Source organism: Chiroxiphia lanceolata, chromosome 17 (genome assembly GCF_009829145.1).
Source record: "Chiroxiphia lanceolata isolate bChiLan1 chromosome 17, bChiLan1.pri, whole genome shotgun sequence".
Classification (NCBI taxonomy): domain Eukaryota; kingdom Metazoa; phylum Chordata; class Aves; order Passeriformes; family Pipridae; genus Chiroxiphia; species Chiroxiphia lanceolata.
Genome location: NC_045653.1, coordinates 9,580,382 through 9,595,545, shown reverse-complemented (window position 1 = coordinate 9,595,545; position 15,164 = coordinate 9,580,382). Strand labels below are relative to the sequence as shown.

Genomic DNA, 15,164 nt, shown 5'->3' with positions numbered 1-15,164 from the left:
GGCCATACAGAAAGCCTGGATGATGACAGTGAGGTGGCTGAGTGGTACATGTTGCCTCTGTAGAAACTGTGTGTGGTGCCAGAGGGAGAAGTGATGCATGGACCCATCTCCTGCTGGGCCCATCGGGGTCAAGCAACAATGCTGCTGCGAATTTTCCCACCATCACTCCCCATGGGGTCCTGGCACAAGTCCTGCAGTCCCCTCTTTATCCTCAAGAAAATGTCCTGCCCCACCTCATCCCAGAGAAATGCAATTTAAACAGCTCAGCAGGTAGAGGAAAAGCCTGATTTTCCAGCTGGGCTTTCAGTTCTCCCAGTTTCCAAGACATGCTCTTTGCTGCGCTCAGAGCTGAGGCAGGGTGGACAAAAATGCATCTCATGGTTTAGCAAATTATTTCCTTTCCTAGCTTTGGGCTTTGCCCCAGAACACCACATACACAAGACTCATCTCTTTTGTTGGGCTTTTTCTTTGTATTTTAGGCTGAAACCTGAATAATTTGAAACAAAAGGACATCCTCGTGTAGGAGCAGCGTGTGGCTCAGCCCTGAAGATGACCACGGAGAGTTTTGCAGAGTTCCTGAACAAGCTCAAGGAAATCCATGAGAAAGAGGTCCAAGGTAAGGAGACACGAGATATCTGATCAAAAATTGGCCAAGGTCCATTTCTGTGTAATGCCACCTTGATCTGTTTGGTTTCAAATAACCTGAAGGGAGGAGGAGCAGGTGTGGAACTTTGGGGATTAGTGCTGAGCAAGCATTACCCGTGGGGATGGATTGGGACATGGGGTCACAGCCTGGCCCTCAGGGGAGCACCCCCTCTGATGGCACCTTGGTGCCTCTCACCGGTGGAGAACAAAATTTACTGAGAAAATCAGTAACTTTTTGGATGATGAGGAGGAGCAGAAGAGAGGACCCAAGGCTCCTGGAGAGTGAGCCACGGAGGTGCTCAGTCCCTGCGGGAATCCCACTTGCTCCAAGCGTTAGCCGTGGGGGATTTGGCTCCTTTCCTGCTCCTGGTGCCATAGTCTGTGCTAAAGGTGAATTGGGAGGTTTGCAGAGGTGACACACACACCTGCTGGGCATCTGCTCCAAGCAACAAGGATTGGAGTACATTTGGATACTGAAGGATCAAAGGGAAAACAGAGAGATGCAATAATCTATAAGACAGAAGCAGCAGGAGATGAAGCTCTGTTAAAGAAAGCATTAGAGTCAGGTTGGATAGTTTATTCCTCTAGGGAATAAATTATTCCTCAGGTCATACATTATTAAAATAAAACCCATTAGGTTAAGCAACCAAATGCCAAATACAATTGTTTTCCTATTAGAATAATTCCCAGTATCAATATTATGAACAAAACATCAGCACTTTTGGAGGATTCTGGCTTATGAATTCATTCTTCACTTGTGTAATTTCAAGCCGTGTGAGAGTTAGAGGAAGCTGTTGAGCAATTTAAACCACATGTTTACATCTACTTTGCATAAAATGTATTTGACAGGATGTAACGTCTGCAGATCCATCAACCAAAGCCATTCTTGCTCAGCTGTAAATATTCTCCAAGATGCTTTCCAACCCTGAGAGCTATAAAATACTGCCCACCTGGGAAATGTATGCTGTAGCAAGAAATAAGTAGAAACAAAACTAAACCAGACTTCTGGTGGGGGTGGGAGGCAAATGCAGATGCATTAAATACTCAGAATACAAAATGTGCTCACAGCCTGTACAGCTTTTCCAGCCATATTAAACTGTGGTGGTGTTTCACACACACAGCGTGTTACTCCTTCTCGGAAATACGGTTTGCAAATCGATGAGATTTCTGCAAAGCCATGCACCTTCCTGAGGTTCCATCGCTGCAGTTTGTTTCTGAGTGCCAGGGGATTGGCAACAAACACCCACCTCTCTGCCTCTGTTCCTTGTTCCAGGTCTGCACAGCAAGCTGACGGAGCTGACGACGGAGAAGTGCCGGTGAGCAACGCCGAGCCCACCCCACCCATGCCGGGGTGGGACAGGGGGTGGAGGGGTGGTTACACTACTTGATTTTCAGACCTCCCGAGTTCTCCTCCAAAACTGATGGATTTAGAGAGCACTGCTTGCCTTTCTGGCTCTGCCAAATTCAAACCTTTCGGGAGTTTTTGCCACCCAAGTCCCCAGCACAGGCAGGGCTTGGTGTGATCCCAACCTACCTCCAGTTCGCCTTCCCACTGGCAAGTGATGCTCGTGCCAGCTCGTGATTATTCTCTTGGGAAGCAATAAACTGTGAGGAAGCAAGCTCCTAACTCCAAGGGAGGTGTCACAGGGCAGTGTCTAGGCTCTAACACATTTGTTTCCCCTCCTGCCCCACAAGCAAAAGGGCGCTGTGGATGGAGGCACAGATTTTGGGGAGAAATCCAATAACCCCCTTTTTTTGTGTGTTCTGTCTTTTCAATTAGTGATGCTCAGAGAATTGAAGAGCTGTTTGCTAAAAATCACCAATTGAGAGAACAACAAAAGGTCCTTAAAGAAAATGTAAAGGTGCTAGAAAACAGGTAGGATTTGGTTTTCAATAGGGTGCTGCTTAGTGGCAGCAACTGCACCATCCTAGGGGGAGACTTCGGAATTTGCTGTCTTCCCAGGAGTGGAGTATAGCACAGGAATCTCTGTATTGCTCATACTCAGCTGCTGGGAGAGCTGGAGGAGTCTGAGCACATGCAGAGGAGCTTTCCTAAGCTCATGATGGTGGGACTAGATCTGGGGGGGTGGAAGGGTCAGTGATAACCCCTCTCACCAATTTGGGGTGATGGGCTGGGTGTTCACACTTCTCTGTGGGGAGGGCAGGAGCTTATTTCCCCCACGGGAACCGTGTGGTAACAAGCTGCTGGCCATGGTTTTTCCTTCCTCCAGGCTGCGAGCAGGTCTCTGTGACAGATGCATGGTCACCCAGGAGCTGGCCAAAAAGAAGCAGAATGAGTATGAGACCTCCCATTTCCAGAGCCTGCAGCACATCTTCATCCTCTGTACGTACCACTGCCTGCTGTAGGCTCAGCTTTGGCTGGCTCAGCCCTTGCTCAGTTAATGCCTCTCCCAGATACTTGCACAGGAGCCCTCGTGGTGACCAGGCACCCAGAAGGGGTTTCGGGATGGGGAGAAGGGAGGGAGCAGAGCTGTGGATGTCAGCCACACCCCCCAAGCAGAGGTAACAAAGCAGCAGACCTGGGGGTTGCAGCTCTCTGTGCCTCCAGAAAAGAAATGCCAGGCCATGTCAGCTGCAAGGAAAAAAGATGCATTTGGCATGGCAGGAGCAACACTCTGGCAAAGACAGGAAAGTCACAGCAGCAGCTCAGCACGGGTAAATGGAAATCAAGCAACACGTGTGATGGATCTTCTCCTGAGCTTTTGGCAGGGCTCCCAGCACTGCTCAAGAGTGGTTTTTTTTCCCTGGGGATTGAGCTGACCCCGGGAGTGTCCTGGGGGTAAGGGAGATAAGGCATTTAGGATGGATGGAGAGGTGCCAACAGCCCTTGGTTTATCTCCCCTGCTATGCCACTGCTCCCCAAGTGCTGCTTTCGAGCAGGAGCAAGCCAAGGCAGTCACCCACCCTGCCCGCGCTTGCCTGCAGCCTCCTCGCTGCAGCACCCGCCTGCTGGGTGCTCTCAGCTCCCTCTGGAATTTGCCTGATCCCACCTCAGACCCCCAGTCCCCCCCTAACTCAGCACCTGCTCATCAGGGGCGGCTGTGGTGTTCAGGGCAGGATGTTGGCTGTGTCCAACCCACCACACCACGGCTGCTGCTGCATCTGGGTCGTGCTCTCCCCTTGAGCTGGACGAGCTGCAAGCAGACCCAGTCCTGATGAAACCTGAGTCAGAAAGTTGCTCCCTCTTATCCCTTAGTCCCTGTACGTTTTCAGAGAAGGAAGGAAGGAAGGAAATTCGGCATCTCTCCAAAACCTGCTGCCGTTCCCCCCTCCTCTTCCCTTGGGGACCCCAGCGAGCTGGGGGGAGTATCAGCTCTCTCCTTGCAGCACCTGAACCCTCAGCCCAACCTCTGTCCCTGCAGCTAATGAGACGAATCGCCTGAGGGAAGAGAACAAAACTCTCAAGGAAGAACTGAAGAAGCTCCGGAGCCTGGAGTAAGTGCTTCCCTGGGTTTCATTCATTCTCAGGGGTGTTAGTAAGGACAGGGGCATCCCCACAGCTGAGCAGGGCTATGTCCAGACTGCAGCATCCTCAGGGGTACTTTAGCATCTAATTCCTGTGGATTCCTGTATATATTAGACATTGAAACATTCCTAACAGTCTCAAAACCTTTGTTGATCTTTGCTCGCTCCCCTTTTAACCTGCATCCAAGGATTCAGTGTTTGGGGAACAAGAGTATTCAACCCCTCTCCTCCTCATGGGGTACAGCTCATGGGAAACAAAGTTCTGGGCTGCTCAGCTTGGCCATGGACCTCCACCTGGGCTCTTCCATGGCACCAGCTCCCCTCCTGCATCAGCCAGGTTCTGTTTCGGAGGAAGGAGAGTGACACACAAGGAACTGTGATGCGGTTAAAGAGGGAGAAGAGATCAGCACCAACAGGCTCATATCCCAGCAGAGCACTGTGCTGAAAGCCAAGTAACCTGCCAGGCTGACCAATATATACAAATCAGCTCATTCCTCAAGGGTTTAAAGTCCAGAGAAATTAGCACTGAGGAATTAGTTTAGAAATGTGTTTTCTTTGGAGCACAGGAACATCATCCACTTAAAGAGAAACTGTGGCTTTTACTCCCCAAATGCTTCTCAAGACCTGACTAATTCCAGAGCTGTAGGTTGGGCAGGGCTTGATGAATGCTCCTGCTCTGCTCTGCTCTCCCTGGGATGCTGGATAGGAAGATTTCCAGCCAAACATCTATGTCTCAGCATCAGAGTTCAGCCAGGACTTTGTCCATGACATAAACATGTGTCTTCAAGACTTAGTCATTCCCTCATAGTCTTCAAGAGCATCAACCCCTCCATCCTGATATGGTGACAGAGCACAGCCACCACATCCTCATGCTGAATCCACCCCTACATCAGGCTGAAAGCCCAGCCAGGGACATACAGGTTCCCACAGGGCTTTTGCAATAGTCACAGCTGGGTCCTGGCTTACCCAACATCGTGGCATCCTGCAATGTTACCCACAGCCAAGTGGGGCAATCAGACCTTGAGCTGTCGTGCTGGTTCTGTCCCATGCTCCAGACTGCAGCTGAGTTAGTGATAAGCTTCAGTGGAAGGAGATGAGTCTGAGGATCCAGTCTATCCACATACACACTTACATAAATATGTATATTTGTATATCAGGCTCAGAGCTCCCAGTACAGTGGCTCCAAAACCTTCCTTCTCCTACCCCTTCCCATTAATTCATGTCCTTTTCCTTTCAACAGGGACAGGGCAAAGAACCCAGGAGTCACCTCCAGAGAAAGCAGCTCCACGCCAAGCTCCCCATTGCCTTTACTGTCCCCGGTGAGCAGAAATGTTGGCATCGAGAAAGGAGCTCACAGGGAAGCAGAAGAAGCCCACCATGATGTGGCAGACCTTGAGCTGGGAGAAGGTGGGTGTTGCTGGCTCCTGCCACCCTTGACGGATCTGGGGATGGGAAGAGTGACAGAGTCATGGTGCAAAACTGCTCTGGGAAAGGATCCGGAGAGCAAAGGCCAAGCTGTTGGCATCTCAGATGGACGTTGCCATGGGTAGAACAGGTGCTGGGGGAGAAATGCACATCAAAGGAGAAACACACTGCTCTACATTAGAGAAAAAGAGTGTTTGGGAGCCCTCACTGTAACACAAGTGATGTGCAAGTGTGGATCCTGTTTCATGCAGAGACCATGTTGTTGCCTTGCCCAACCACATGTGTAATGGAGGGAACATTCAATCAGGTGCTGGCTTGAGCCAAAAGGAAATTTTGACTCAAAGTTTTCGATAAGAGGTGGTTGGTACCAGCCAGTGGGTCCCTGGGAGGCTGTGAGACTCCAGCACACTTCAGGGTAGGGCTGCAGCAGCTCTGGGCAACTTTGTGTCTTTTTTGCAGAAAAGCCTGCAGCACAGAGAAGCTCTCCAAGCAGCAGGACTTCCCCAGGCACTGTCCTCCAAGAAGTCAGCCTTGCAGAAATGGTGAGTTGTCAGAGGTGGTCCGATGTCCTCGGGCATTCTTCCCACCGCTGTGGTCATCTGAACTGGATCAAGACAAGCAGATTAGGATAGGGAAAGAGTAGGAGGCACTCAGAGGGGAAACAACTAACCAGACTTGGGCAGTGCCAAAGAGGGCACCTACCAAATGCCAGATGCATTCTCTCTGCAGAAATTGCCACTTGCTGCAAGCAAAGCATGTGAAGTTTGGCACAGGCTCCTGTCCCTGCTGTGAACATGCACATCCATGTTTGCTCCTGTGTTTATCCTTCATGACAACACATCCAGCATCCTTGAGTCCTCTGCCCATTGCTCTGGTTCCTCTCTCAGATGTCTTGCTGGAGAAACCTCTGAGGAATGAGGGAGCTGGGGAGATTGTGCTGAGCCACATTTCAGTGTAGCTTATTCTCAGCCATAAAGTCAGCTCTCCATTACCTGGGTGAGCAAGGAGCTGGAGCACAGTGAATGTTGGAAAAGCCTGGAGAACGTGTAAACTGTGGGAGTTGTGGGTACCAGGAACAAACACACCACAGTAGCCCTGCCCAAGAGCAGATACAGGTGTCTCTCCATGTGCAGCATAATGAATATTGGTATTTTCAAAGGCCTGGGGTTCAGTGGTTGCCATTTTGTGCATTGATGCAAACACAAACACAGAAAGTGTGCCAGCTAAGGGTTGCTGAGTGATATGGTGACACTGGGTGCTGGGAGATGAGACTGCAGGATCTGGAGCCCTGTTCCTGGTCATGGGAAATCAAGCCCACATACACACCCACAGAGGTGCTTCTGTTTTGGCACAGGTTTTGCTTACCTGACCTCCACAAAAAACTTGAAAGAGCAGGTGAAAAGGGGCTTTGGTAAGGCTCCAGGCAGGCTGTGGGGATAATTAATAGGGATCGCAGGAAGGGCTGGTGGCATCTCCAGGTGGGCAGGGAAAAGTCAAGTCAGAACATGTGGTGAGCCTTTCATGACAGCTGATGGAGATGATGATGTCCTGGCCTCACAACCAGGTACTCCACTAGAAATACACCCACCAAAGCTGTGTGTGCCAGGAGCTTACATGAGTAAAGGCTAGGGAATTTGCAGGGTCTTATCTTGGTTAAGCCACTGAATCATGACTTAAGACCTCCTGCTCTACAAATCAGGGCAGCCCAAAAACAGAGTGCAGTAGATCCTGCCAGAAAGCATAAGGGGGAAATCTCCCAGTAGAAATTAATAAAAATCTGGTCAAGCTGTTGACCAGAATCATCAAACAGAGCACTCAGGAGCTGCTTATCTTGTTCTCACTGGTGAAGAGATGCATCCCAGCTCAGCTGGGCTCCCTGTAGCTCGGGGTGCACAGCAGAATGGCTCACCTGGACTTTCTCCCCTCTGCCACAGGCATCCCAGAGGATTTCCAACCAGCTGCATGGAACCATTGCCCTGGTGAGACCTGGTTCCAGGCCCTGTCTTCTGGAAAAAAGTCCTTCAGGGACAGCAGTGTCCCCACCAGCAAGGAAGACTCCTCTCCCTCCGGAGCGCGAGCACAGCCCCAGCCTTGAGGCGTGAGTACCAGTTCCTGGGTTGTGGTGTGGGCCTGATCCATGGCCCAAGGCACTGTCTCACTGGGCAGACTGGGATGAGATGGCCAGTATTCACTGTGTCTGTCCACCTTCCCCTCCAATCTTCTCCCACAGCCTTGGGGAGGGGGGAATCTCCCAGTTTATACCAGCAAAAAATGACCGGAATGCAGCCCAACAAGATCAGCCTCTCATTATTCCAGCTTCTCAGAGAGACCCATAAAGTGAACCGGGTGCCCCCACCTCCAGCTAGGAGAAGGACTTGTCCCAGGGCAGGCAGGAATCCCTGCTCCTCCTTATCTATTCTAATGGGCTTTTCTACAGGGCTCAGCACTTCCCAGACTTATCCTCCCCATGGATTTCAGAAGCACAGAAGGCTGAGCAAGGCTAGTGAGTTCACCAGTAGCAAGTTTTCCAGAGTGGGAGTAGCTCTGCTGAGCATTCCTGGGAAAAGCTTGCACTCATGGAAGGGAAATAACCAGCGATAGCAGGGACTGAATTTACAGGGCAGGTTCATGCACTGTACCAACCTTCTTAGCATGGCTGTAAAAGGCTCCCATTGAGTGAGATTAGGGCAGAGTGGGCTGTTCCTCTGTCCTGAGTGTCTTCAGGCCCACCAAGGCACTAAGAAAGCCCAGGAGGGTGGGTAGGATGCTGCTGGCTGTAAGGTATGATTTGAAAAGTGATGTCTCAGCAGCAGTGCTGATGTGAGTGGTCACTGCATCCTCACCCTCACTCAACCCACTGCCTGGACGTGCTGTGGCCCAGGGACAGCGGATTGCTGCTGGATAGGGATGGTTTCCTGCAGTGTGTGCAGTGAGGAGACCTGCTGCCTGAACCCCCCGGCCACCAGGACCTTCCTCCCCAGCACCCAAAGGCAAGCATGATGCACAGGCCAAGAGCTGCAAGAGGGCACAGAAAGACCATGTACATCCCCTACAGGGCTAGGAAACCATGGGAAAACTCTCTATTTAAAATGATGAAGGTTTTCATTGCTTTTTCTAGTTATTTAACAGCAAGCAAACTTGACTCCCCCAAGGCTGCTCCATCCTATGAAAACCTCAAACTGACCACCCGGAGAGAGCAGCTCTGCCTCCTCCACAAGCACCTTTCCCTGCACCAGCTGGGGCTGGCGAGTCACTGCACCTCGGCTGAGCGGGATGGCAGCAGCTTCTCCAGCCATTTGCTCAGGACCAAAGATGCTGAGGGCAGGACACGGTCACGCGACGGCTGGGAAGATCACGCAGCCTTGCTGAAGCTCCCCGCCACCATGGTGTACGTGAGGGATCAGCACCTGGAAGAAAAACTGCACCTCCTCAAGCACCGGGAGCGGCTGCAGCACCTCCTCATGCAGCAGTGCCAGCCAGGCCAGCGGGCAGAGGGAGACACCAAGCTCACACCTGAGGAGCGGCCCCTCTCCCCGTGGCTGAGCATCGCGGCGGGATGCAAGGAGGAAAGGTCCTTCCTGGAGGATGCCGCGGATGGGAAGGAAGAGAAGGAGCTTTGGCTGAGCCGAGACCGCCCCGAGCTCCGAGCAAAGGTGAAGGAGGCAAGGGATGATGATGCAGACACGCCACTGGATCTGTCAGACTCCGGCCGTGGCAGGGAAACAGACTGGCACCACCGCCGGGAGCTGCGGGGGTGCGGCAGCCCTGGGGAGAGCCCCGCTGAGCTGACAGCCCACGGCCCTAGTGGGAGACACAGGGCACAGCGGGACGACCTGCGCTTCCCCTACCACTGGCCCAGTGCCACCCGGGCACTACCTGGTGCTGCCAAGAGGGAAGAGGAGGAGGAAGAGGATGAAGCTGTGGTGAGTACAGCTCGCGTTGGCACCAGCTGTGGCCCCTTCCCCTTCCCAGGGTGTCCAGCACTGCTGCTGGCACCATTGTGACCACTGTTAGGAGGATGGTTTTGATTTATGTGATGCCAACTTGCACAGGGCAGAGCCACAGCTGCTCAGCCTGGGCTCTCATTCCCCGTCTTCCCTCCACTGCTTGTGGGGTTTCCATCCGAGCCCAAGGACAGGCAGTGTCTGTGCCCCCTCCTGCAGGCTGGTGCAGGAGGTGTGCTGGGCTCCCTGCAACACACCACAGCACACAGAAACGCCTCTGTGATGCTCGTCCCCATGGGTGTCACACCTAAGGGCTGGGGACAATCCTTTCCTCCTGCCTGCTGGCAACAACCTTTGTGCTCCCTGTATCCCTGTATCCCACAGCTCACGCTCTCACGGGCACATCTGACAAACAACTCCACACCGAGCAACCCGGAGGCCCTTCCTGAATCTGGGGTGAGATGGGATGTGAATACACAGAAGGGAGAACCAGGTAAGAAGCCCCAGGCAAATGTGACATTTGAGAAGGCAAGAGCAAAAGGTGCATTTTGGCAAAGGCATCTCTCAGCCTGGAGCTCTGTGCTGGGCTCTGCACATACCTGCAAACACACCAACAGGAAAGACCCTTCCAGGGACCCAGGCGCTCCTGGCTCCCAACACTTTTGGGCCATTAGGGGAAATTCAGGTTTCACATTTCTGCCCTTGAGAGCTCAGTTTTCAACCCTAGAGATGTCCAAAATTCAGGCTCAGTACCTCTAGGGAGAAAGTAACTTCAGCTGTTCTGGAGAAAAGCCCAGTGTCTCTGCCCAGCACGGTCAGGAGCCACCCATGGGGTGCCCTTGCTTACCCTGCAGAGCACCCTCCTCTCCATGCCTGGTGGCATGGAATTCCCAGGAGCTAAAGAGGTCAATGTAGCTCCACCCTATTGGCAAAACCCACTCCAGAGTGAGCAGCAACAAGATAATGCTGCTGCTCCAGCATTACCCAAGAAATCCCCAAGAGAGATGGGGAAAACACAAGAGGTTTGCAGGACTAACACTGGAAAACCATCCCTGTCTGACCCCTTACTCTAATGCATGCCCTGTGCTGGCAAAGCACACAGGGTTGAGCATGGAGACAGGGATGCTGGTACCTGTAGCGGGTAGACCAAGATGCTCTCCTGCTTTTTCCTTGCTCCATCCCCCACAAGAGACCTTTCAAGGCTTTCTCCCTGCCTGACCACCAGGGGACACAGGTGCCAGGTTTGTCCAGGTGGGTGGGAGGCAGCAGCCATGGGGATTGGAGTAGGAAGCACGTCTGCTGAGAGCTGCTCAGTACCAGTCTTACTGGCTTGGCCAGAAAGTTGAGCTCTCCTGGATTAGTTGGTCTGGGTGTGTCGGAGTGGTTTGGGAACACTCTCCGGAGCAGGATTTTTCACGGTGGAAAAAAAAAAAAAAAAGGGAGTCCTCTGTGATTTACATGCTAAGGAGATATCATCATGGCAGAAGAATTTCAGCTGATTACATTCTGGGTGTGGGAATACAGGACTTTCTTCAGTTCTCACCTTAAGGTTGACACAAAGCCCAGGAAACAAGACACAAAAACTTCTGCGCTTTCTAGTGAACCTTAACCTGCAGAAGGATAAGGTGAGGATGGGATCAGGCCACAGGGACTCCAGGAGTGCCTGGAAGCAGCAATGTCTGCTCTCCCACCTGGGCAGGGAGGCTGCCTTGCTGAGCCCCACCCTAGCCAGACCTGGTGTCATAACCAAGAAGTACTGAGCTTCTGGAATGCCCCTGCCCCTCTGAAGAGGGGACAGCCCTGTCCCCAGCCCTGTCTGCCCTCCACGGCCAGCCCAGGTGTGCTGCTGTGGGTGCAGTCAGGGTGATGCCACCAGCAGCAAGGTTTGGCCCCCAACTCGTGCAGATTCACCCTGTGCAGAGGTCAGGTGTGTGCAGGTTTGTGTCTGGGGTTCTGTAGCCTTGGGGTCTATGAGCAGCAAAACCTTTTGCTGGGCAGGGAAGTGTCTCCCCTGCCTTTCCTTCCTCTGCTCCTCGGCACATGTTTCCTGCCAAGAGACACTGACCAACACCAACAGCAAATGTGTGAAAAATATGCTTCTCCCTACCTGGAGCTAAAATGGGAGGGTGCAGTCTGGGGTTTAAATACCCCCCCAGCTTCCCACCTGAATGTAGCCACAGATGTAGGGGCAGCACTTGCAACTTTGGTGTAGCAAAGTCCTACAGATACACCTTTAGTGGGAGCCGGTTTCCCAACAGAATCCTATTGGATCATCCATAAGCATTCATTCCAAGCCACTAAGCTCGCAGTGTCTCTGCTTTGCAACACAGTTTATTGCTAAACCTGTTTTCTGCCTCAGTGGCTCTCAGAGCACAGACCAGTGGCTCTGTATCTGCTCATGAGCTTGTCAAGCCTCCTGCCAGCCAAAAAAGCCCTTCTTTTTGTGTTTCCTTAGATGACAATGATGCTGAGTCTGGGAAGCAGGAATCCGATGAGCCAGACACAACGGACAGCGAGGTCGGTTTGTTCTCCTCAGCCATCAGCTTAGGCTGCCGGGTCCAAGAGCCATAAGACAGGTTGTCCCTGCCCAAGCTCCCTCCAGAAGGTGATGGCTCTTCCTGCACTAGGTGCCAAAACTCATTCCCACCCTGTTACACAACTTGTTGCTGAGGGATAGAAGTATCACTCTTTCCAGCTAGACAAGAGTGTTTATGAACAATAGCATTTGTCATCACTCCATAGGAATGATCACAAAGGTCCCTGGCAATGCCACTAGCTCCCTGGGAAATCCAGGGTAGTTTGTAGACTGACTGTTTTCATTGCTCTAGGGGGCTGCCACATATGAAGATGAGATCCTACAAGAAGCCGAGGCTGATGGGAAATACTTCTGCACCAAAGACAAAGCTCATGTGCAGCAGAAGAAGAGAAAAAGAGGACAGGATCTTTGGCCGAAAGGTAGGGAGAAGGAGTCCCTCGGGGCATCGGCTCAGGGTCACAATTTCTGCTGCTTTCCAAGAGGCTCCTGTGAGAAAAGCATGAGGGAACCGAGGGCAGAGGGGAGGAGGGTTCTTCTGCTGAGCACATGCCACGCTGTGCTGTGTTTTGGCAACACCTGTCTCCAGCTGGAGGAGCCCCCTGCTAATGGTTAGCCAGGGCAGCCTGGGCAGGGTGACCAGGAGAGCACTCCTGAGCACCTAAGCTAACAGAGCTGTGTTTGCTTAGCAGGTCAGGGAGGCAGTGACTGGGGAAGGCCAAATTCCCAGGGGTGAGTTATTCACATGCAGAGAAAGGTTTCTGCCCATTCTGTTGATCTCCCACTGTGGCTAGGGAGGTTTCCCTGCTGACAGAGGAATGTGTTGTACTCATGTTTCCTACAGGTGAATAAGCAGAAAACTGCTCCTGATAAGGGTAAGAATAAGAGAGACCTTTGTCTGTCAGGCCTTAAAAAGTGCTCTGTCAGACAAACCCTGCTGCTCACCCCCTCTGTACCAGCCATAAAGACAGGGAAGTGTTGACCCAATTATAAATGCAGAGAAGTCTGCTGCTGGAACATGAAAGGAGATTGTTTAACAGCCCAGCCTTCAGAGGGGTTTGCTTACTCAGGGTACACCACCAGAGCTGGGTGACAAGAGGATTTGCTCTACAAAATCAGCCACTCAGAGCAGTGGTGGGGAAGATGCCCTGTACACCCCAGGGCAGACACATCCAACCTTCTAGGACAGGATGGAGATGTCCCAAGTGAGGACTGAATGCAGCTGTGGTAGGAATGGGGTGATGGAGAGGCATAACACCTCTCTCAGCATGTGGTGTGGGCCATGTACCACACTGGAAGGGGGGAAAATACAAGGAATACATCCTGCTGGTCTGGGTACCCTCTCAGGTATGCTCCTGCATCAGGTCAGTTCTCTGCCTATTTCTGCTTTACATGTTGTTTCTGTGTCCAGGATGACAACAGCCTCCCCTGGATAATCCACACATCTCACTTGTGAGGTGTTTCTCTTGGTCTTTCCTCTGCTGAGCTTTGCTTCCTCCTGCACTGTCCCTATTTTGGGATGAGGCCATGCTGATTCCGTACGTGTAAATCCATTGCTCTGTGGTTGACTCCTGCTGTCATCTTGCTGTTTACAGGAGCTAAGAAGTCAATGAGAGGAAGAAAGAAAATCAAAGTGGAGCAATGCTCAGTGGGGATCACAAAGGAACTGGAGAATTGCTCTGCTTCCCACAATGATACCTCTGAGGAGAGTTAACAGCAGGGCAGGATGAAGCGACACGGAGGGCTCGGAGGCCTCAGCATCCCACCCACGCTGGGAGTGAATCCTTCTGTCATGCTGGGCCTGGCAGTGGGGAATTCATAAGGACCCACTAATGGGTAGAGCACTCAGAAACTCCTCACTCAGTGCTCCAGGAGAGGCTAGGCAAGGAAGAGCCATGCAGGTGATCCCCAGAGCAGCCAGGTCACTGTTGATGGAGCAGCACATTCAGCAACCCCAGCCCTGCACTGGAGCAGACCCTCAGACTGGTGCTAAGAAGAGGAAACATCTCTTTGCAGCACTCACCCTGGATCAGAACAATGATTCTTCCCTGGGATTTCATGCTTGGAGAACAGACTACCCAGACCCCGTTCCTCATGTAGGATGGCCTGGTGGCTGGTCAAAGGGTGGTGACCAAGCTAAATGCTGCATGTACAAACTTGCTTTGATTAAATCCCTACCCAGGTTTCATACACACGTGGATCTTCTTTGACCTGGAAAAAGTCCATGGTTTCCTTTTCCAGTTAAGTGAGGAGCAAGCACATAAGTGGACAGGTGGGATGTAGCCCTGGAGAGGGCAGGGAGAAGAGCATGGGAAGGGAGGGCTTGGGTGCTCCCTCTCCCCAAGGTGTCCTGCATGCCTGGAAAAGGTCAGTGTGTGAGACCCAGCTGTGGCTCACAGCAGAGCACCAGCTCAGCAATTCACGCTGACTTTGGCAGGATCGCTGGGAGCTGTTTTTCACATGGATAAACTGCTCTTAATATTTTTTTTTCTGTTGGGCTGAGATGGGAAGGACTGCAGTGAGCATCCCTGCAGCCACAACATCGCTCCAGGAGCCAGGCTGGGGTGTTCCTGGAGCACAGCTGGAGAACAGGGGGACAAAACAGGAGACCAAAGGAGTGCCAGAAGCAGTACCTTCCCTGGTTGGTGCCCCATCATTTCCTTTACCCGCAGTTATTTCTGTTTCAACGTGTGTTTGTTTGTCCGCTCACAAGAGCGAAGGCGAAGCGCAGCCAGCCAAGAGCAGCATCTTTATCCTGCAGCGCCTTCCTGCCTCCCCAACCCCAAAATCTCACTTTAAGAGGGGGAGCAGGGGCGGGAGGGGGGCCAGCCCTGCGCGGGGCAATCCCGCACCCAGTCGGGCGGGAGCGGGTGCGGGAGCGGGTGCGGGAGCGGGTGCGGGAGCGGTGCGGGCGGAGCGGCGGGCGGGCAGTGCCGCCTGCTGGGCACCGCCGGGCAGGGCCGGGGCCGATCCCGGAGCGCGGGGGATGCGGTTCGGCACCCGGGGAGCACCGCAAGGTCTGCCCCTGATGGCTCTGGAGCCACGGAAAGCGGACCGGTAGCGGGGATGGAGCGGGGGAGTCCCGCGGGGCGGCTGCTGCCAGGACAGTTCCGAGCAGCTAAACTTCCCGG

The 15,164-nt window shown here is 52.7% G+C and overlaps 2 protein-coding genes across 2 annotated transcripts in view; both read left to right on the top strand.

Annotated features, from left to right (window-relative positions):
• The first annotated feature begins 549 nt into the window (after nucleotides 1–549).
• On the top strand, nucleotides 550–14,102 carry RBBP8NL (RBBP8 N-terminal like). Its single transcript, XM_032705110.1, has 13 exons — nucleotides 550–616; nucleotides 1,919–1,961; nucleotides 2,426–2,521; nucleotides 2,877–2,989; nucleotides 4,029–4,101; nucleotides 5,372–5,538; nucleotides 6,016–6,098; nucleotides 7,491–7,654; nucleotides 8,675–9,479; nucleotides 9,885–9,993; nucleotides 11,956–12,017; nucleotides 12,329–12,455; nucleotides 13,629–14,102. The coding sequence occupies exons 1-13, from the start codon at nucleotides 550–552 to the stop codon at nucleotides 13,745–13,747; spliced, it is 2,028 nt and encodes a 675-aa protein (XP_032561001.1). The 3' UTR covers nucleotides 13,748–14,102.
• Nucleotides 14,103–15,019: 917 nt separating this feature from the next.
• The window catches only part of CABLES2 (Cdk5 and Abl enzyme substrate 2), a 29,912-nt gene continuing 29,767 nt past the window's right edge, over nucleotides 15,020–15,164 (top strand). Inside the window, exon 1 of the mRNA XM_032705303.1 lies at nucleotides 15,020–15,090. Coding sequence (XP_032561194.1) covers nucleotides 15,020–15,090 — 71 coding nt within the window. The remainder of the gene's footprint in view (nucleotides 15,091–15,164) is intronic.

What these genes read in the sequence shown, in the direction of transcription:
- RBBP8NL (XM_032705110.1), top strand. Translation starts at nt 550, where the DNA reads ATGACCACGGAGAGTTTTGCAGAGTTCCTGAACAAGCTCAAGGAAATC. An exon ending in GTAAAGGTGCTAGAAAACAG is followed by an intron (nt 2,522 to 2,876) that starts GTAGGATTTGGT and finishes TCCTTCCTCCAG; the next exon opens with GCTGCGAGCAGGTCTCTGTG. An exon ending in CAGACACAACGGACAGCGAG is followed by an intron (nt 12,018 to 12,328) that starts GTCGGTTTGTTC and finishes TCATTGCTCTAG; the next exon opens with GGGGCTGCCACATATGAAGA.